The sequence below is a fragment of the Lissotriton helveticus genome, chromosome 3_1 (assembly GCF_964261635.1).
Source record: "Lissotriton helveticus chromosome 3_1, aLisHel1.1, whole genome shotgun sequence".
In the NCBI taxonomy this organism is placed as follows: Eukaryota; Metazoa; Chordata; class Amphibia; order Caudata; family Salamandridae; genus Lissotriton; species Lissotriton helveticus.
The window spans coordinates 732,912,134-732,933,625 of NC_136061.1; the positions used below are offsets into that span (position 1 = coordinate 732,912,134).

The 21,492-nt window shown below is 45.7% G+C and overlaps 1 protein-coding gene across 1 annotated transcript in view; it reads right to left on the reverse strand.

Annotated features, from left to right (window-relative positions):
* OVCH2 (ovochymase 2) overlaps positions 1-8,723 on the reverse strand; it is a 996,115-nt gene extending 987,392 nt beyond the window's left edge. Inside the window, exon 1 of the mRNA XM_078680899.1 lies at positions 8,619-8,723. Within this exon, the coding sequence (XP_078537025.1) occupies positions 8,619-8,715 (97 nt within the window). The 5' untranslated portion in view covers positions 8,716-8,723. The remainder of the gene's footprint in view (positions 1-8,618) is intronic.
* Between the last annotated feature and the right edge of the window lie 12,769 nt (positions 8,724-21,492).

Genomic DNA, 21,492 nt, shown 5'->3' on the forward strand with positions numbered 1-21,492 from the left:
CCTCATGCAGAAGAAATGAACTGCTACAATCGTAATACTGGCTGTAAAGTATAATGCGTACAGCAAGAAGAGTATTATTAAATAAAACTGTAAAAGCTTGGTATGGTTTCTAAGCCATAAAATACATACATAAATAAATAAAGACTAAAAGTACTCAACTGGTGCTTCTAAAATACACCTACTCCGATGTACCTAACCTAAGTCTAGTACGAGGAAAGACGTAAGTGTTTTATAGCATAAGTTTAGTGTTCTTTCCCCAAGAATCTATCCAAGATTTCTCTTAGGGTCCAATCAGCTACGTACCTTGGTTTAGAATGAAGGAGGTCAGTCTCAGGACTCGATTTCCCAACACCCCACAAGGGGAGCTTGGAAACACTGGAGCTGGATTTCTCAGCAGGAGAAAATACAGCGTCTCTCTCAGTGCGCCTGCTGGAGGGTCGGCTTCCTTCTGCACTTGCTGTAGCGAGATGCGTTGGGCAAGTAGATAGTCGAACTGCTCCAAACCACTGTGTGTTTTTTTGGGCAAGCGTGGGCATATTTATACCTTGAAGGTGCCGAGTTTGACGCAAAGGTGGACATAATAACGTCATCAAAGAGTCTCAGTTCTTTGAAAACTCCATGAGTTCTTGGACAAATCAATATTCAAGCTAGGGGAAGTCCCTAACTGCTGAAGCCGAGTTTTCCAATAAATCGTTGTGGATTTTCGGAACTAGTGGAAGTAGCCATGCCGTATTTGGACTGCATGAGCTATGTCTAAATATGGTTATGATTTCTATGCCTATATAAAGACATGGTAATTTATACCTGTATAAGGGCATGAATCGGGAAAATTACACTAGGGTCCTAAAATGCTATTCAACAACATGAGCAACACAAATCATAAAAACAAGTTAAAAACATCAGTAGTCAGGGACTTTGAGATGCGGCGTACTCAATTTTACAAGTATTTGCAATTGTGCCACGCTCTTACACCGTATATTTCGACCCTGGAATCTATCCCAGAGTTTAACCCGATTGAGGCTAAGGTCTTTATGGGCAATTTGGGTGACCACAAAACGGCAAACATATATCAATCTCTTGTGACGAATCTCTCTACAACCCTGGACTCACTTGAGGAAGATGGCAGGAAGATCTTGGTCCACTAGACAACGACCACTGGACAAAAATACTAGAATCTCCGCAGAGAGCTGCAATAGCGTCACGCCTAAGATTCATTCAGTTTAAATATGTACACCATGCCTATTTCACAAGATATAGGTTGTGGAGGGCAGGACTGATAGCTTCTCCCACATGTCTCTGCTGTGACAATGCGGAAGGTACATTTATACATACTATTTAGGAATGCACAGGGCTCCGTAGATTCTGGACGGGGGTCTTGCCTGTTTGTCAGAAGTACTGGGTTGGGAGATACCCCTATCCCCTAGGCTTGCACTGCTGCATGTCACATAGGAGATTGAAGGAAATATATATAAAAGGCATCTACTATTTCTGGGCCTTACTCTGGCCAAAAATGATAGAGCCAGTATGTGAAAAGACTTGACCCCACTTAAGCTTGGGAAATGGAGGGCGAGTCTTGGTTGGTGTATGAACATGGAGCAATCTATATTTAAGGCACGAGGCTGCCCGCAGAAACATTTCAAGATTTGGAGACGTTGTTCAGATTTTCGAGGTCTTATTTCAGAACCCCCCACACCACGCTGTACAGATGCTCACATCACTGGATGATAGATCAAGGGGACACGAAATGATGCAGGGATTTACATTATGTGAGAATTGGCTCACAAGGTATGTTAAACCGACTAATATAATGTACATGGCACACTTGGTTATAACGTTGTGGGCTGCTGTTTACAAGCCCGAGATGTTTATTTTCTTACTTTGTAACTGTCATATGAAAGTCACTAAATTGATTCTTATACTGCTGACCAGAACTAATTGTCTTTCTGCTGTTTGAGATGAGACTGTCTTAACTGCTGACTTAATAAAACTGTGTCTTGGAGAAAAAAAAACATCAGTAGTCATTATTCGCAATATGGCGCTACGGGAGACAGGCACCTCCCAAAACCGCACACTAGTGCAATACATGGAAACAAAAAGGTGCACAATGCAGGAGAAGATATCTGTATGGCCGTGCTGTAGGCCCATTTTTGGTGGGGGCATGCCAGAAGTGCAACTAAGCAAGTTTAGGAAGAATTACACTATTAAAGTGAGGGCAAAGTAAACTAAAAACAGGGTCCAGCAACCCCTACTGACCTGCACAAGCTGGTGCAATACAAGGATAGAAAAAGTCGCACAATGCAGGAGAAACTCCTACCAGAGATCTCTGGTAGGAGTAACAGATGTTTATTGTTATCTAACTCAATGATACTCATTTTATCGACCTCGGAAGGATGAGAGGCTGTGTGGACCCACCAGGCTTTGTACCTGTGACCATAAGGTCAAACACAGGCCCCTACAGTGGATGCATTCGTCCACTAAGCCAACAGGACGTACAAATATGTACTTTCTGGTCAAGCATTTGGTCAGATGTTTGGTCTAGCCTCCAAACATCGCCCACCATCAGTCAAATCATGTACCCATCCCACAGCCTCACACTGAAAACAAGCAAGCCCCTCACAAAAAAATATTTGCATAATATATTTTTGCCATACCTATTTTGCCTGCAAAGAAACCATCGAGAGCCCTTTCCTCTTCCTCTTCTCCCAATCCCTCCCACTCCCAAAACCCAACCCAAAGCCCTGCTACACCACACATCCATTGATTTCTATGGACTAAACTTGCTTAATCATTTTAAAGTGATATTTTGACTTGTGTATGTTGGCTTTTTGTTGTTTTGGTCCTGTTTTATTCAGATAAATATTGTATATTTTTCTAAACTGGTGTGGACTCTTTGCATTGTGTTTTCACTGTGTTACTTGTGCGTGTGTGTGTGTGTGTGTGTGTGTGTGTGTGTATGTGTAAATACTTTATGCATTGCCTTTGAAATAAGCCTGACTGATAGGGCCAAGCTACCAAGGGCGTGCGAAGGAGATATCTTAACTGTGTGACTCCCTTACTCTGACTAGAGTCCCTACTTGACAAGGGTGGTGCAAACTAGAGACCCCATTTCTGTTGCATACCTTGCCTACCAACCATGCCTGGACGACTTCTTTCTTTGCAGTGTATATATTTACATGCTGCCCTGAGGTGGCAGTTTTGTAGAAAATGGGTGTGTTATGCCTATGGCATTGGTACCCAAAGTACAGCCTGGTTGACACATGTGCCCCCCATGTCAACAGCAGCACTGGGCTGCTATTTACTCCACTCAGCATTAACATTAAAAAGATGTTAAAAGGGCAAGCGTTTATTTGCAGGTTAACCAAAGTTAAAGAAAGAAAATGACTAAGGTGACCTGCACTACTTAACTGAAGGAACACCTTCATTTTTACTGACATCTTGTAACAAGTATGTCAGAATATGATTAAAGTCTCTTCAAAATTCAAAAGTGTATTTAATTAAAACAGATAACCGTTTCACCTTAGCATATTAGATTATATCAGTACAATGAGAATTATTTTTTAAAGGAGATAGTTTCCAAACAAGAGTTTAGGAATCATGCTTCCACCACCCTGACAACAATGCCAATAGTGAACTAAGAGGGAAGTCCATTGTTTTGTGCACCCGTTGGGTGGTCTGGGTTGTAAGTATACATGAACAACATGTTTTGTTTATATAATCAAACACAGAAGAAGTTAAATAAAACAATTGCCTAGGATCACACAATTTGGCCAAGGGGGGTAAGCCGGGATTGACCTGAAGTTTTCTGGTTTCACGTTGTACAATTCAGCCACTAGTTGTACGTGCTTCACTTCCCTTACACACCCCCACGCCTCACATCCGACCGCTACCATGCTGGCATCAATGTGGCCCTCAGTCACACCACAGACCAAGCATATGGGATATCTAGTAAGTGTTTATGATACTGCAGTCCGCAACAGAAAGCACTTTTGCATTAACTTAAGTGATTTCTAGCAATGGTTAAGGTACAGCAGTCTGATTGGGAAAGAGGGTAGGAGGGATGGTGGAGAGGTTTGAATAGGTGACACACAGAAGTGGAAGCAAGCAAAGCGGGCACACATTGAAACGAGCATTGAGGAGTTGAAAGTAAGGCCTATGGTGGTAAATATTCCCTTCTGCAGTTCAAAGAAAGTTCTTGATTGGAAGTGGAAGGATACACCCAAAGAGCCAATTAAATTTGGTGAGGGAGTAATACTCCACTGAGTTGAGTTGAGACATGATTGATAAATTATCAAGGCAATGGCTGAAAAGTCTGCACTGCCAAAACCCACATCTAAAAAGAGCGGAAAATGTTACTTGTTTCGGCATTTGAGTCCTTTTTTATGCCTCAGCCTGTTTTCTGTTTTGATCCAAACCATGATGCAAATATAATTTTGTCAGAGGGTTATTTGCAAATGATAGTGACCAACAGCCCTGCAGTGCAATGAATTGTGTATAGCCTTGCCTTTATGTGCATTACATAGTTTGTTATTATCAACAAAACACAATTCTGAAAAAGAGCAAAAAGTAATTGCATAGAAATTAGTGATGTGTGCTAGAGGTTAAAAGCTGCATTTTAACAGAACTTGCGTTTTTGTTTATTGCTCCTACTAGCTTAGGAGGCGTCCAAAAGCATCATTCTTTATCACACTCACTTAATTTGTGTGTTCCCTTTCACACTACACACCCCTTTTCACTTGTGTATGACAGGTGCCTATTGTTGAGCAACTAGAGTATCACCATATTGAATCTTTGAATGAATATGTAGAGGTTCTTCTACCATTCTGCTGCACAATCAGGTGGCATTCCTCAAAAACGATATAAAGGTTTAAAGGAGTAAGTCACACTTCACATGGAAAAACAGAAAAGTGTGAATTTAGTCAAATGTGACGATGTAAACTGAAATCACTCATTTATGTGTGGCAATAGAACAACAAAAGAAGAAAATTACATCAATTGCTACAACAGTAGCTCTAAACTTGTGGTCTGCAGACCCTTAAGGGTCCGTATAGCCTACTCGAGGGGTGAGCATCGCTGTGGAGTCTGTAACGGTTATGTTAATAATAACATTAAGATTACCAAGTTATACATTTTATATAAATATATATGTGTGTTTATGTGTATATATATATATATAAACTAGCTGCCCGCCCCAATGTTGTCTGGGGATGAAACAGAATCTCTGCAATGGTTGTAATAGGCAAGGCAGATTTATTTCAAAACTTGCCTGTGCGTCCGCTCAGAAGCCCTCGTTCGGTACCGCTGAAGGTGAGCGTGTGCTCTTCTGTTTGTTGTCCTTGCTGCAATATGTGAACGTGTGTGTCCGCTCCAGGCAATGCGGCAGTCACGAACGAGTTTGTCCGCTGTAGCGCCACTTAGACGCACCACATGACGTCAACGTCCAACAATGCCAAATGCAACTCTCGCGTATAATGGCAAATGCAACTTCCGCTTCTCGCAAGCGGTGGAATCCATGTTTGTTTTGAGGAATGCCGCGCCCATTGCTGTATGCACACGTCCCCCATCGCTTTATGCACACGCCCCCAGCAAAACGCTTCTCGCAAGCGGTATCATTCAGCAGGCTTGGGTTTTGACGAATGCTGCGCCCATCGCAAGCTGTATAATTCAGCAGGGTTGTCTTTTGGCAGGGTTGGGTTTTGTCGAATGGCGCGCCCATCGCAAGCGGTATAATTCAGCAGGGTTGGGTTTTGACGAATGCCGCGCCCATCGCTCTATGCACACGCCCCCAGCACAACCCACATGCCCACACACAACGGACTACTTTTTCCCAAATGTTCTTTTTCCCTTCTAATGTATATGTTGGGCTGGTGTATAGCCTATGTCCATCTGCTGATACTCTCCTTTCCAACGCTGTATTGGGTGTTCCGGTTGGCGCTGTGGTTCCGGAGCTTACCCGCCTCAAAGGTTTGGGCTCTCTCTTTATAATATTAGTATGGATATATATATACATACAGAGGCACAATTAAAAATTCTACATGTGAAGGAATTTTAAATTGGATGCTAAAAATACATTCATTTGGTATCCTTAGCTGCCTATGTTAGAGCAGTGCAAATACAGCAAACAAAATATAGTAAAGTTAACTGGTGGCCTCAATTGTAGCACCGACAAAAAGAGAGCATGCATAAGGAGCAAAAAAGGCAGTTATGCCAGAGTTTAGCGTATGTTCTTCTGTCAGAATTATATTTAGAAAAACTCCAACTTCCCATTAAAATTACATTTTTTATTTTTCTATATTTGTTTATGAATTAAATAAAATATTTCAAAATGTGTATATTTTAATGGATATTTGTTTGTGTATTATTGTCGGATTCAAAACGCAAAAATTGCTTAGCAGGGGGTTGCAGTCTTCCAACAGTGACTCAGTGGGGGGTCCCTAGATTACATAAATGATTCAAAGGGGGCCAAGAGAGATCAAAACATTAAGGACCCCTGTCTTACAATTTTTAAGTCAGCAAGAAAATCAACAAGGACACAAAATGGTAACTGTGTCACAAAGCCTTAAACGGAGCACGAATTTGTGAACTAAATTCAGCTAAAGATCAAAATGCAGCTAAATGTAGCAAAATGGAGTAACGTGGGATACTGTACAACAAAGTTGTTTTCATCTAACCTGTCTCTCTTTAACATTATCTATTTGACATGATATTCTAGAACCGTTAAAATTACCAAAAACATGGAGACAAATTGTAAATCAATGAGCATCGACGTGTGCCATCATCTCCATGAAGGGACAAAGCTGCTGATGTGTATCTTGTAGACAACTGTTTGACACTTCCCAGTTTTGTTTACTATGTCAATTTGAATTTTGAAAAGAATTTACGATAGTCATATGGTAAATTCTTTCCGGGAAAAAGGCCTAATGCCTCAGCTAAGGCCTTCAGCTTTACTTCACTGCTGATGAAACCCAATTATGCTGCCAGTTAAAAACTTGGGGGAATATTTGAAAGCCCCCTGTACCACCGTGACATCTTTTTTTAAAGCTCTGGTGGCACTGTGTGCTGGCCCATATTTATGTGCATATTTTCATACACAGCTTTGTAAATATGTACTCTGTGTCAAAGGGGCGTATCATGTGTGTTGTTGTGGGTGCTCCCAAGCAACATCCATGGCTTTTTGACACTGTCCCAGATTTACAAGAATTCGTAAGTCTGAGGCGGTGCCAAAAACTAACTGTTTTCCAGGGGAGACAATAAAGTGGCACAACGAGGAGAAATACTTTTATTTCATTGTGTATTTTGCTCTTTCTATGTGTGCTGCTGCGGCACACAAAGAAGCTGCAAAACACCATTAATTATTGTTTTTTGTGCAGATAGGTGTCCCTTCCTGCACAACCACAATCATCCCTGCAACGCAGGCACCCTTGCACCATGTCGGAATTGTGCCTTTGTTGGTGCATGGCTGTTGTTTTGTGCTGGTGCTGGGAAGAGCACAGGGGTGCACTGTGTTCTTGCAAAAAATTGCACATCCGCTTTAAACGGTGCAACCTGGTGCACAAAATTCCTTGCAATTCCATGGTGTGACATTTCATTGTAAATAAGCCCCTGGGATTTTTAACAGGCCTTGGTCTGGTTCTCATTGCTGTGGCGTCTGCCTTACTAGAGCACCGGAAGGCCTCTTGGGGACTCTGTGGTCCTCTGCAAAAAAATTCAAACAAATAAACTACAAACCTCAACGCTCTCTGCTACTCTCCATCCGCAAAATACGTTGCAATTTAAAAGGATAAAAGCGTCACAGACCAAGGACCCTAGCGAAAATGGACTTTACTGAGAGCGCATGAAAACCAGGCACTGAGGTCTGTCTGTACTGAGGCAGGGTAGTCCCTTGAGATACGATCCCAGTGATATATGAAAACACTGAAACTCTCCTTCTCTAAATAAGCTGATTACACCCTGCACTTTACTCAAGAAGAGCCCCTGTGTGCGATTCTGTTGGTTGAGTCACCCTCCACAAGGCCTGTCTCTCAGTACATCCATGTATGCGCATGTTGCAGACTGCAGAGCAGAGCAGACAGACAGACTGACCCAACCAGGCTAAGGTGATAACTTGAGCCACCACTTGCAGTGCAATCTAACGCAGCTATCTGGTGGGTAATGAATGCCTTACAAGAGACTGCGCAAGAACGCGGTGCATTGTATCATTTGTCTACGATCAATTCCCTGATTCTTTACTTTTCTCTTTTTTTGAAGTCCTTGTATCGATTGTAGCATCATATGATGCCTCAACAATCTTAAAAACCAATACATGCTTCATATTTTATCTTTGACCCATACTCTGAAATGACGAAATTGTTTCCATAAGCCTGGTTACCTTCCTGCACTGTGTCGAAGCGTCACTAACATCGACCGCAGGTCAAAATAAAGACTCGGGTAGAAAAGTCTGGAAGGGGGGTGGGGCCTCATAGAGCCTCGTACATACACAACTTAAAGACATGCATGAAAGACCTGGAACATCACATTGCCCGATTAGTGGAGTACAGCACTAGTTTAGCGATCGGTAGATACATTATATCAAAAACCTCCCAAACAGACAGAAAGGAGGCATGCATAATCTGTTCCATTACCTTGGTTTCCTTCCATAGGTTTTCCGCGCCCTTGTCCGAGACAGCCCCACAAGAGTAAGACCAGAAGGGTCTTCCCGAGCGACTCCCGCGGCGCCATGTTCAGCCTGCAAGTGACAGCTTAAAAGATGAGCAGAATTTTATAAGGGAGAAAAGGGGAATGAGGCACGGTGGGAGGGCCTTCCTAGGCTAATTAAAATCTGTTACTCATTCACCCAGCTGTGGCATAAGCGCTGGAAAATGTGAACCAATGGAAGCCTTCGATTCAGCCGAGCATGCAGACTTTCTTCAAAGTGCTGGTGTACCTTCACATTGTAGATTTATAAAAAAAATAAAAAAGCGCCCTTATTGATGGAGCGTGTACCGTACCAGAACAGTCAGGTTCAACTGCACGCCTCAGCGGCTAATCTGCATCAAGTGCACTCTGTGGCATGAGCCCATGATTTATGAAGCCCACTAAGACAAGTTGCAGTCTATTGTTCGTGGTCTACAGCAGGGGTGTATTCCAGACCTTAAGTTCACGTGTCGACAAATACAATTGAATGGGAAAAAAATGTATCTCGAATTCATGTGTGAAAACAGTTTTGAGTAGGATGGGAGTCGTCAAAACGCGTTTTATTTGTCTGGGCTGCTCATTGGACACCTGTGGGTGCCAAAGTGTCAAATATGCTTTCGAAGGTCAAAGGTTATTAATAGCTTTAAAGGTCTGCTTAGTGAGGCGTGTACACCTGCTTTCTTTGTTGCCGCTCAAAGTGGCTGAAATGTCTATTCATATACGTTTAATTAGATACGAAGTTGCGGGCAACATGAACCATTTTGAAGCGGCCTCTGCATCCTCACCAAAATTCTGAAAACCACAGAAGGTGGTGGAAGGACGATCTCCAGCACTTCCTCTCATTTCTGTCTCCATGTGTATGGTTCAATTTTTGCTCTCGATTTTACTGTGAATTCTTTGTCGTGGCACTTACTAGGCCTTTGCCCCACACAACAAAAAGCATTGGCAAAGCCAACAGGTCTCGCCATTGGGAATTACTCGATGCGGTGCAGCATGGCTGAAGAGGAAACCTACAAAAAAGGTACTAAGGAGGGGCAGCTGCTGTTTCATTTTGTGGGCACATGCATGCGCCTACAAAATGCGTAGATGCTTTTTCTTCTTTTGTTTACTGATTCAAGTTATATAGGTTAAAAAAGTTTGTGCCAAATTATTAAAAAAGTGGGGGAGGAAAGCAAAAAGGAAAGCAGGGGTGGAATCAAAAGGAAGGCACTTGTGGGTGGACTGATCAAGGAGGACAGGATCGGAAGCAACATGGAGGGTGGCAGGGAAAGTACACAGCATGGGCAAGAGACAGCAGCATCGAGCAGGTCCGAGTGGTGGTTGTTAGGGTAGGGTGGTGGAGGTGGCTAGTACGGTAGTGGAGGTGTTTATGGTGGTGGGTAGGCTGATGGTAGAGAGGCAGCAGGGATGGTGGTTAGAATGGAGGTGATGGTGGGGGTCTTGGTTAGGCTGATGATTAAGGAGGTGGTAGGTGTGGTGTTTGTTAGAGTGGTATTACGGTGGTTGTGGTTAGGGTGTTGGTGGTTAGGGTGTTGGTAGTGGCAGTTAGGGTGGTGATGGTTAGGGTGGTGGTGGTTAGGTTGGTGGTGGTTATGGTCGGATGGTGATGGTAGGGTGGTGTTAGTAATTAGGGTGGCGTGTTAAGGTGGTAGGTATGTATGTGGTTGTGGTAGGATGGTGTGCTGTTGGAGTGGTAGTAGTGGTAGGGTGGTGATGTAGGGTGGTGGAAAGGGTGGTGATAGTGTGGTGGGGTACACATACAGATGGGAGGGGGAACAGGAGAACAAGCAATAACAAGGACGACTGGAAGAAGAAAGAAAAGAAATGTAACTTGATCCCTTCGCGAGCAGCAGAAGGACATAATCAAAAAGAAGCAATTGGTACTTGGTCCATCCTCCACGGAAGGAAGGAATGAGCAAAATCAGCACGCTCTAACCAATCTAGAGTAAGCAAATAAAAGTGACAATGAAGCCAACAAATGGTAAGCAATGGCAGGGTTCCAAGTCATCTTTAACAAAACAAATGTTTCACGATTGACAGAGCATGTGCTGTCTCAAGCAAAACCTAAAAAGGAATGCCCAATTCAATAATGTTGATCTGTATAGTCCCTACATCAAGTATACTCCTAGATTGCTCCCAGTGAGTCTTAAAACTCTTCTTAGCAATTTTGGTAACAATTTTTATAACAAATAACATCACCTTACAAAATCCATTCTTTAAGAATTGGCAGCAAACATTTTGAGGACCAAGTTGGTGCCAGTGTGCATATTGTGCAAAAAAATTGTCTTTGGCGTGGAGATTTTACTCACTGACATCTTTTTCATAACCTGACAATACTTTCCTGACATGTTCTGAAAATACGTTTAACACTGCAACCAGGCCTTCTCTGCGCATGCAACTACGGTACAGATTATGTAGTTGTCTGAGATTTGTCTGTCACCTACCCTAACTCTTTTTAGGTTTCGTATACAGACAGTTTTAGATGGTTGTTGTAAAAGATCTATATCTGTAATACATTAAAATATATACAAAAGTTGTCATTGAGTCAGACCCTTGCTATTGAATAGGTGGCTTTCTTGTCTATATGTTTTCCCTGCTTCATATTCGATGGCTTTCCTCCCTACTCTCTGGTTATCATGTCCTGTTCTTCTTTGACTGGATGGTGTGTGACCTTTCAGTGCTTGCATTCGAGGAGCTACTTGTTTCTATTCCTTTCAGTACGTAATGTGGGTGTATGTGCGATCCTTCTCTCTTCCTCGTGGACTCCTTCCTCCCTCATATCCATTGCTTGCCATTCTTCTTCAAGTATTCCATTGTTCCACCCATCACTCCCCAGCTGGCTTTTCGAAAATGTTTAAACCTCCTGCTTCTCCATTGCTCCTTCACAAGCTGCTCTTGTGCCTTTGCTTCCTCGCCACACTCTCCCTTCTCCTCTGTTGCTTCTCTGCATCTCCTTTTTGCAGTGCATATATGTACAGGCTGCCCTTCAACTGCATTTTGCGACTGGGAAACCTTTTTTCTCATGTGCTTTCATGAATATTTTTTTAGTTTACTGCTTCAAGGCTGGTGTTTGCCATTAGGATTGGTAAATTTTAAAAAAAAGGGCACCCGTATGACGTATGCGGGCATGTGTGGTGATGCATGTATGCTTATAAATCATCATGCTATAGCGTAATGATGCATACGGGCACATGCATGATCATGCATGCATGCCTAATTTTCGTTTTTTTCCTTTTGCTGATGTATAATATTCAATTAACCTTTTTTTTTCTATTTTTCACTATGCTAAATTACACTGGTTAAAAACATTGGCAAAGCCAATAGGTCTGAAGGGACGAAATCAAGAGGTATACTAATTGGCTTTGCTAATGTATGTAAATAGAGCGACTTTTGACCATTCATTAGTTAACTACAGATTATTTAAGTTTTTTCGTCCACACCTAGTCTATAATCTAATCGAAAATCTTATTTCCTTGCTTGTTTTCTGTTTTCCTCACCTTTGGGTGAGAAATGCTGCAAGTTAATATGTCAGAGACATCTTTTTGTACAATTCTCTGCTGCCATCGCCTAGGTGAGCATTCCATCAAAATGCATAAAGTAGATCAGTAATATTTTCATCTGTCCCTGAGTTTGCTCATTGTAGGTCCAGCCAAAGGGACACTTCTTCACCCTCCCAGTGGTGGACATTCTTGTGTTATCTGTTTTTTTAGGATGTATTTGGTGTATGGAGGTGAAGCTCTGCCCACTCTCCGCCCATATTTTTCATTGACTTGTTCCATTGTCCTTGGTAAATGCTAGCTTCTGATTCGTTAATAGGCTTGGTAGTCCCTCCTTAGTACCGCCTTGTCTTTATTTGTAACCTCCCATGGCGACACCCCTTTTTTCCTGTGTTGTTGCTCAGTAGGCTTTAATTACAGCATCCGAGCACTATTTTGATAAATGCTTTTCCCTGCCTGCATGCGGACATGCTCTTCCGTAGCACTTTGTCTATTTTTTCCATAGCACGGCACGCCACAGTGGCGTCTGCCCCTCTATTTGCAGTGCCGAACGTGGCCGCATGTTTTTATTTTCTATTTTTGAACTTTTTCTTGTAAAAGCGCCCCATGTGGCGCTTTCATGTTAATGGCAGCCACGCCCCTTTCTTTAGACGAGCCTGATCTAAGGAAAGGGAACGGCCACCATTAAAGTGAAAGCGCTGCACGGGGTGCTTTTGCAAACAACCAAGAACTCCACAGTGCCACTATCTGAGTCAAGGTAGGAAACCAAGACAAAGATTGAGCTTTTCTTGTTCCAAATATCTAGTTCAGCCTCTGCTCTTGTATCACAGGCCTGGCTCAAAATAAAGGGCGGAGCACCACCCCTGACCCAATTTCTCCCTTTTGGATTGGAGAAATGTCCCCACAAGGTCCTGGAGAGGATGTACTCCTGCCTCGTGTTCCTCATAGCAGGCTGTGGTGTTTTTGACCTCCATCTCATCAATCAACAATGATAATGTGTGTGCTCTAAGCCCCGTCATCACTATGGAGTGAGACCCAGACCACGGGCTCTTGAAGAGAGCGACTACTGTCATCTCGTAAGGTTGTAAGAGGATTGACAACGGTGGCAGTGAAGTGAAGGCTTTTTAACCTTTTGCCTGCTATGGAGATCAGTCTACCAGCCTTAACTGTGCTTTTTAGTTTGTCTGCTCATACACTACAACCTGATCCTTCACTCATCTGTGAGGAACATTGATGTTGCGTGTGAACTTGTCTACTTGAGTGAAAGAAGCATGTGAAGCATGGTCTGGGACTACCGACCACCCCCCCCCCCTCGTCATACAAACAATATTTACCATCAACGTAGTAATCAGTTAGGAGAGAGGATTCTTTGGAAGGCAGGGGGTCTCACGACCCCCTAGCCGTATTTATTAAAATATGAAAACAAATTAAAAATGAGTAAAATAAACATTATTTACGCAATTATTAAATGCAAAATTCAGACATTAGATTTACAGCAAGGTAGATAGGTATGAAGGGCTAACCTTAACAAATGTCTAATACAGCGTGTTTCCTAACCGAATCTAACATCCTACATATCAATTTTGCATTCTAATAATTTCTGGGCCTACGGCAAGGTCGTTAACCGGTGTCAGATCCTTTCCCCAGCTACGCCCTCACGCCTGAGTGCGCATGCACAACAAGGGCCCGGTTACCGGGAGAGTTCGTCCCTCTCCTGGTTCGCTCCGTGAGCTCCATTTAACCAAAAAGGAGGGCCCTTACACTCGCGCCATTTGCTTACGTCATAGTGTATGTGTGGGGTGGCTACCAGCCCGAGGAAAGCGTGACTCCCTCCCCCGCACCCTTCCAAGCAAGCGGATATCCTGCCCCTGAAGTTCTAGGAGAGACCAGTGGCCCCTCCCCTTGGGCAACCCCATTCGATAATGGTGCCGCCCGCTAAGGACCTTAAATTGCTGCTCACCGATTATGACCTTACCGCCTGACCAACGCAATAAATACGACAACTAAGAAACCTATGAAGGGAAAAAAGGCCTAAGGAGAAAACAAGTGAATACGCATCAACACAAAATTAAGCACATTTACAATAATATTACCTGTACACGGGAAAAAAGGCCTAAGGAAGAAAATCACATCCCTAATTACAGCGTTCAAAACCATTACCGGTGACACCTACCAACGTCCCAATAGAACTCTGCTAACAGGGATGGAGGGTGGGGAAAATTAACAGCCCCACAGCGGGGCGAGGAGCGGGCCTGGGAAGCGCGGGCACAAAGAGGGTGCTTCCCGCGTGCCCCAGGCTCTTAAACCCCCCTTCCTGGTCCCGCCCCTTGACCCGGAAGCACTCACCGCTTCCGGGTCAACGGCGGGACCGACCAATCCATAGGGGCAAAGGGGGGGGCCGGGCCCAGCCATGCGTGCGTGGGAGCTGAGCGGCCCCCCCTTTCCTCATGGTCTGGGACTACCGACCACCCCCCCTCGTCATACAAACAATATTTACCATCAACGTAGTAATCAGTCAGGAGAGAGGATTCTTTGGAAGGCAGGGGGTCTCACGACCCCCGGCAGTATTTATTAAAATATGAAAACAAATTAAAAATGAGTAAAATAAACATTATTTACACAATTATTAAATGCAAAATTCAGACATTAGATTTACAGCAAGGTAGACAGGTATGAAGGGCTAACCTTAACAAATGTCTAATACAGCGTGTTTGCTAACCGAATCTAACATCTTACATATCAATTTTGCATTCTAATAATTTCTGGGCCTACGGCAAGGTCGTTAACCGGTGTCAGATCCTTTCCACAGCTACGCCCTCACGCCTGAGTACGCATGCGTAACAAGGGCCCGGTTACCGGGAGAGTTCGTCCCTCTCCTGGTTACCCTCGTACGCTCCGTGAACTCCATTTAACCAAAAAGGAGGGCCCTTACACTCGCGCCATTTGCTGACGTCATAGTGTATGAGCGTGGTGGCTACCAGCCCGATGAAAGCGTGACTCCCTCCCCCGCACCCTTCCAAGCAAGCGGATATCCTGCCCCTTAAGTTCTAGGAGAGACCAGTGGCCCCTCCCCCTGGGCAACCCCATTCGATAATGGTGCCGCCCCCTAAGGACCTTAAATTGATGCTCACCGATTGTGACCTTACCGCCACAAGCCAGCATAGTTGACCGACTATCTGGCCCCCCCAAAATGCCTACACTGAAAGGTCATACCTTCCTAGCAAAACCTTCTACCCATGCCAGTATGTTCCTTACCGTAGGTCATTACCTGCTTCCGTCAAGTGGACCCCATCCCGTAAGTAGAACTGATCCCCCCAAATGCACCCATGTGGGATACTCTGTAGGTGAGGTGTTCGAAACAGTTTCTCCATCTTATTGTTGACCCTCTTTACCGAGTGATTCAACGCCCTAACTGATTCCCCCCTCCACTGAAGTCTAGGTATCTAATGCGACCACACTATGGTGCAACCTGGTAACAACTTCGCCAGCCAACCTGCCGCTGAGATAATTTCTTCCAACAAGACCCTTCTGCCTAGCGTCACCAAATCATTCCCTCCCAGATGCAGGATGACCACTGAGGGCGGTGGGGTGTGTCTTTCGAGTAAGTCAGAGATGTAGCCCCATAGCTGACTAAGGCGGAGCCCCCCTCTGCCATGAAAGGAAACATTGAACCCCCCGCACTCCGCCCTCCGTCTACCGCCTTCTGAAGGAAAAATTTGTTTAGCACGCTTCACATAAGAATGACCAACCACCCATACTACATGCGTCCTCCTCTTGTCTTCTTGCTGTTGTCGAGATGTTGATGGTTGCATTTGCTGATCCTGTAGTAGTTTCCGCCCTGCGTCACAGGCCAGAGAAACTGAAAGATAAACATAAACAAGGCAGGTGTCAGAGGGGATGAACTGACCCTTACAACATGTGCAAACGCACATAACGCTTATAGGGATTGGAAGACCATCTCCCAATCCTCTTCACACTGTCGGCATGCAATCCTCTCACAGTGGCCTCAGTGGCCGCTCCTATCCGGAAAGAATGTGTTCCAAATTCCTTGGGGTTCAAACCTGCTCTGGCGATAGCCATTGCTAACACTCTTTGGAACTGAGACCTGGTCAATGGGGTACCATCCGCATGTATTAACAATGCTCCCATTGCCTCACCCGCCCGTTGACTGATGAACGCCTCCACATGCGACACTGGGCGGCACGGGTTGTTCGGTGCCCGGTGTAGCACCAAACTCTCCCCCACGGCCTCCTGATCAGTCTTGGATTTCCGAATGGTAACCCACACTGAGTCGCCCCGGATAATAGTATCTATCAGCTGTAGGCCACCTAACCTGTCGAGTTTGTTGCTAGCCACTAGTTCACTTACCCACAGTGCCCCGTAAAATGCCAGGGAAAAAGCGGCTTGAATAGGAGTACTTCTCCCGCAGAGCGGCATGTGTCCGGCAGGGCGAGCAATACCACAGCCAACCGTTCTAGACCTATTGGCCTTCTGCCATCGGCGGTGTTTGCCGGTAGGCGCCGCCACCCCTTCATCGCCTTTTGTACTAAGAAGCTTTTCGTAGGATCCCTGGCTCTCCTTGTCTGTGCGAAAAAGGAAACAGCTGCCTTGTGTCTGCTAGCTGTCGCAACTGAGAGCCCCTCCTTGTGCAATGTGTCCATGTACCCAGTAAAATTTGCTTCCCGATCCCATTTAGTCTCCCAATCTTGCCCCAGAAAATTACAGTAAGACCTGAACGCCCCTTCGTAAGCTGTCCTGGTCCTGGGAGCTGGGCTGGCTGCCACTAGGTCCTGTAGTTGGGGGCACCAATCTGCCAAAGTGTTGATGGGAAGTGAGCTGGGGAGGCCTCTGCAGCTGGTAGGTGTTCCCTGAATACCTGCATCTTAAGGCGAGAAAGGGCGTCAGCTGCGTTATTCAAGACCCCTGGAACATGTTTGGCCCTGAATTGCACGTTCAACTTCAAGCATCCTAGCACAATCTCCTTTACAAGGAGCATTATCCACTTACACCGTGCTGCCTGTTGATTGATGCATTCCACTACAGTCATGTTGTCCGACCAGAAAATGACAGATCGATTAGCCAATTGATCTGGCCAGACCCTTAAAGCAACCCAGATTGGGAACAGTTCTAGGAACCCAATGTTTGTTGTCAAACGTTACGTTACGTTAAAATTATTTGTACCGCGCATTTTCACCAACGGTTTCATGGCGCTCTTGACAAGTACAGTGATCAAGGGTGGGGGGGTTATTCATAGGCAGACTGGAAGAGCCAGGTTTTTAGTAAACTGCGAAAGCAGTCATAGCTGGGACAGAGACGAAGTGTAGGTGGCAGGGAGTTCCAGGTGAAGGGGCCAAAACAGAGAAACTCAATCCGCCGTGCTTTTTGCATTTGAATTTGGGGACCACCAGGAGGTTGAGAGATGCAGAGCGAAGAGCTCTGAGGGGGATGTGACGTGTCAAGACGGATGAGATAAAGGCTGGGGCTGCCTCGGAGAGGGCCTTAAAAACTGAACATGCCAGCTTGAAGGTGCAGCGCTTGGAGCCTGGGAGCCAGTGAAGACTACGAAGAAGGGGAGTGACATGCTGGTGTTTAGGCTGGCGAAAAATCAGGCGGGCAGCCTGATTCTGCACCAGCTGCAGCCGGTGGAGGTGGCATGCGGGGATCCCCGCATACAGCGTGTTGGCGTAGTCGAGCCTGGAGGTGATGAGAGCAATGATGACTTGAATTAAAGCATCCCTGGTGAGAAACCTACTGATTTTGCGTATTCGCCTGAGATGGAAAAAACAGGATGAGGTGACCGAATTGATCTGTGGTCTCATCGAAAGGTCTTCAGAGATAATCACCCCCAGACTCTTCACTGTTCTCTCAGGGGTAGGTGCCGTCCCCAGGGAGGTTGACCAGAAGGTGGAGTTCCAAGGATTTGTGGGACCCCCCACAAGTACAAGCTCAGTTTTTGTGGGGTTCAACTTTAGCTGGCTGTGATACATCCACTCTGCAATAGTCAGCATAATGGACTGAAAATTAAGACGGGTGGAGGGAGAAGAATCAATGGGAAAAATTAACTGAAGATCATCCGCATAATTGAAGATTGTGATTGGGGAGTTGCGGAGGGACGCTAGTAAGGGTTGCAGATATAGATTAAATAAAAGAGGGGATAGTGCAGACCCCTGGGGGACACCACAGGAAAGGGATGTGAGAGGTGCTGAGAAGGTAGACAAGTGAACAGCTTGTGAACGCTGATCAAGGAATGATCTGAGCCAGTTAAGGGCCACCCCCTGAATGCCGGCATTGTGGACACGGTCGATCAAGATGACGTGATCGACCGTGTCAAATGCAGCCGAGAGGTCTAAAAGGACAAGGGCCTGAGAGATGTTTTTATCGGCACCTTTCCTGAGGGCGTCCATAACTGCTACTATGACCGCCTCAGTGGAATGGAGGGGTCTAAAGCCGGCTTGTTGGGGGTCCAGGAAGGAGGATTTCTCTATAAAGGAGCTCAGGCAGCGGGTGACGTAAGTCTCCAGAATCTTGCCTAAGTAGGGAAGGAGGGAAATGGGACGATAGTTACTTAGAATTGTGGGGTCCGCATTAGGAGTTTTTAGAATAGGTAGGACAGCCGCTTGTTTGAAGGAGCGAGGGACCTCCCCAGTGGCAAGGGAGTTGTTGAGTAATGCCAGTGGGGGGCCTGGACAGGCAAGGAAAGCTTCTCTCAGGATCAGAGGGGGACAGTAGTCGTTAGGGGAGCCTGAACTAACTTTGAGAAGAAGAGAGGAAAATTCCTGTAGGGAAATTGGAGGAAACTCCGACAGGGTATTAGGGTTCCTGGGGGGAAGGGGAAGAGGGAGAGGGGATGCAGGGGTCGGAATATTGTTTTTTATGGTTACAATCTTATCAATAAAATATGAGTTTAAAGAGTCGCACAGGGTTTGGGTGGGTTGGAGGGTAACCCTATCAGGCAGGGAGAGCTCATTGACAATTGCAAAAATGTCCTTGGTTTTACTGTGAGAGTCCATTATTTTTTGAGAGAAGTAGGCCGTTTTAGCTGTCAAAATCAATTTTTTGTAAGTTTTTAGAGAGTTGACATAAAGGAGTTTGAGCTGTGGGTCATAGTTACGGCGCCAACGGCGTTCAGCTTGCCGCAAAGCGAGTTTCTCCGTTTTGAGTTGCTCCGTGAACCACCGTTGAGCGTCGTGAGGGCGCTTAGCTTTGACATTTTTATAAGGGGCCACTTTATTGCTAGCAAGACGGAGCCATTCGTCCAAATGATCGGCTTGATCATTTAGCGAATTCAATGGCACAGGTGCAGTGGAAGCCAAAATAGCGTGAAAGTCGGGTAGATTTGCTCTTTTCCAGTTACAAGCGAGGAGATTCTTAGCAAGGGGAGGAGGGCATGAAATATGAAGATGTAATTGGAAGGAGATAAGGCTGTGATCGGACCAAGAACAGGGAAGAACAGCTGGAGGGGAGATGTCAAGGTTGGACGTCCAGACTTGGTCAAGGATATCGCCTTTATGATGTGTGGGGGAATGAACATGCTGGGAGAAATTCATGCTAGTTAACAGGTCGGAAAAATCTGAGGATGATTGACTTTCATGAGCAGCAGACGGCCAATAATTAAAGTCTCCAATAACCAGGATATTGGCATGATTGATCGCGAGTTGGGCAATAGAATCGCTGAAGAGCTGGGGGAAAAGAGGCATGTGTTCAGGGGGCCTATAAACAATGACACAAATGAAGGACGACTTATCTGAAGAGAATTTAAGAGCTAAGCATTCAGTCTTAGGGATGGATGTCACAGTGATCTCAGAGAATTTGTATTGGGAGCTAATAATAGCCGCCACCCCGCCGCCCGTTTTTCCACCGGGGCGGTTGGCTTGCATAATATAGTATCCCGTGGGGATTGCAGCGAGGACGTCAGGACCTGAGTCCTCGGTGATCCAGGTTTCGGTTAGGAGAAGGATATCGATGCTGCTCTGATGCAACAGTTGAAATATCTCGAGCTGGTGGCGAATGAGGGAGCGGGTGTTAAGGTAGTAGATAAGTAATGAGGCGGAGATCGGCGACAGTGCTGGGGAGGGGGCCTGAGGGGAGTCATGAGCCGAATCAAGAGCAGGGAAATCGGAGGGAACAAAAATGCCACATTCCTGAGCCGCCCTAACAGTACGGGCGGGGATAGGCCCTGATGTTTTTAGTCTTAGCAGGTCGGTGGAAGAATAGGAGAAACATTGGGCATTACGACAGGGCCCTGGGCCCGGCCGGCCGCGGACGGGCGCAGACGGGCTTGACTTGTGCGCGACTTCGGCGCGAAGTCGGCGCTCCCGCTGCGCTCGTCTGCTGCGCTCGTCCGCTGCGCTTCCTCCACACGCCATTAAGTACTAAAGGGGAGGGAGCACTAGACCGCTAACCTGCGAAGATTCCGTGCAGGGCGGAAGTGGTGTCACTGGCAGGAAGTGACGCTCCTCGAACTGACCCTCCGCACAAACGGCACAAGCCGGGGCGGAACGGGGCCACGAGGGAAAGAGAGTGCAGGTAAGAATAACTTGGAGTAGTTCCACAAACAATGTGCAAATTACAATTTAAAAGTGCTTGTCAGGCGTGCTATTAAATCAGCAGCGAAAACAAAGAATAGTGTGCAAGTTACAGTTTTTTAAAAAGCTTATCAGGCGTGCTATTAAATCAGCAGCGAGATAGAGGTTTACAGCAGCGTCCACAACAACACACATCCACAGCCTAGATCGCCGCGATTGTCAATGGGGCTGGGAGCTGAAAGCGGGAATTAAGTACTCGGACGGCTCGGCAGCACTAGACCGCTAACCTGCGAAGATTCCGTGCAGGGCGGAAGTGGTGTCACTGGCAGGAAGTGATGCTCCTCGAACTGACCCTCCGCACAAACGGCACAAGCCGGGGCGGAACGGGGCCACGAGGGAAAGAGAGTGCAGGTAAGAATAACTTGGAGTAGTTCCACAAACAATGTGCAAATTACAATTTAAAAGTGCTTGTCAGGCGTGCTATTAAAATCAGCAGCGAAAACAAAGAATAGTGTGCAAGTTACAGTTTTTTAAAAAGCTTATCAGGCGTGCTATTAAATCAGCAGCGAGATAGAGGTTTACAGCAGCGTCCACAACAACACACATCCGCAGCCTAGATCGCCGCGATTGTCAATGGGGCTGGGAGCTGAAAGCGGGAATTAAGTACTCGGACGGCTCGGCAGCGCTAGACCGCTAACCTGCGAAGATTCCGTGCAGGGCGGAAGTGGTGTCACTGGCAGGAAGTGACGCTCCTCAAACTGACCCTCCGCACAAACGGCACAAGCCGGGGCGGAACGGGG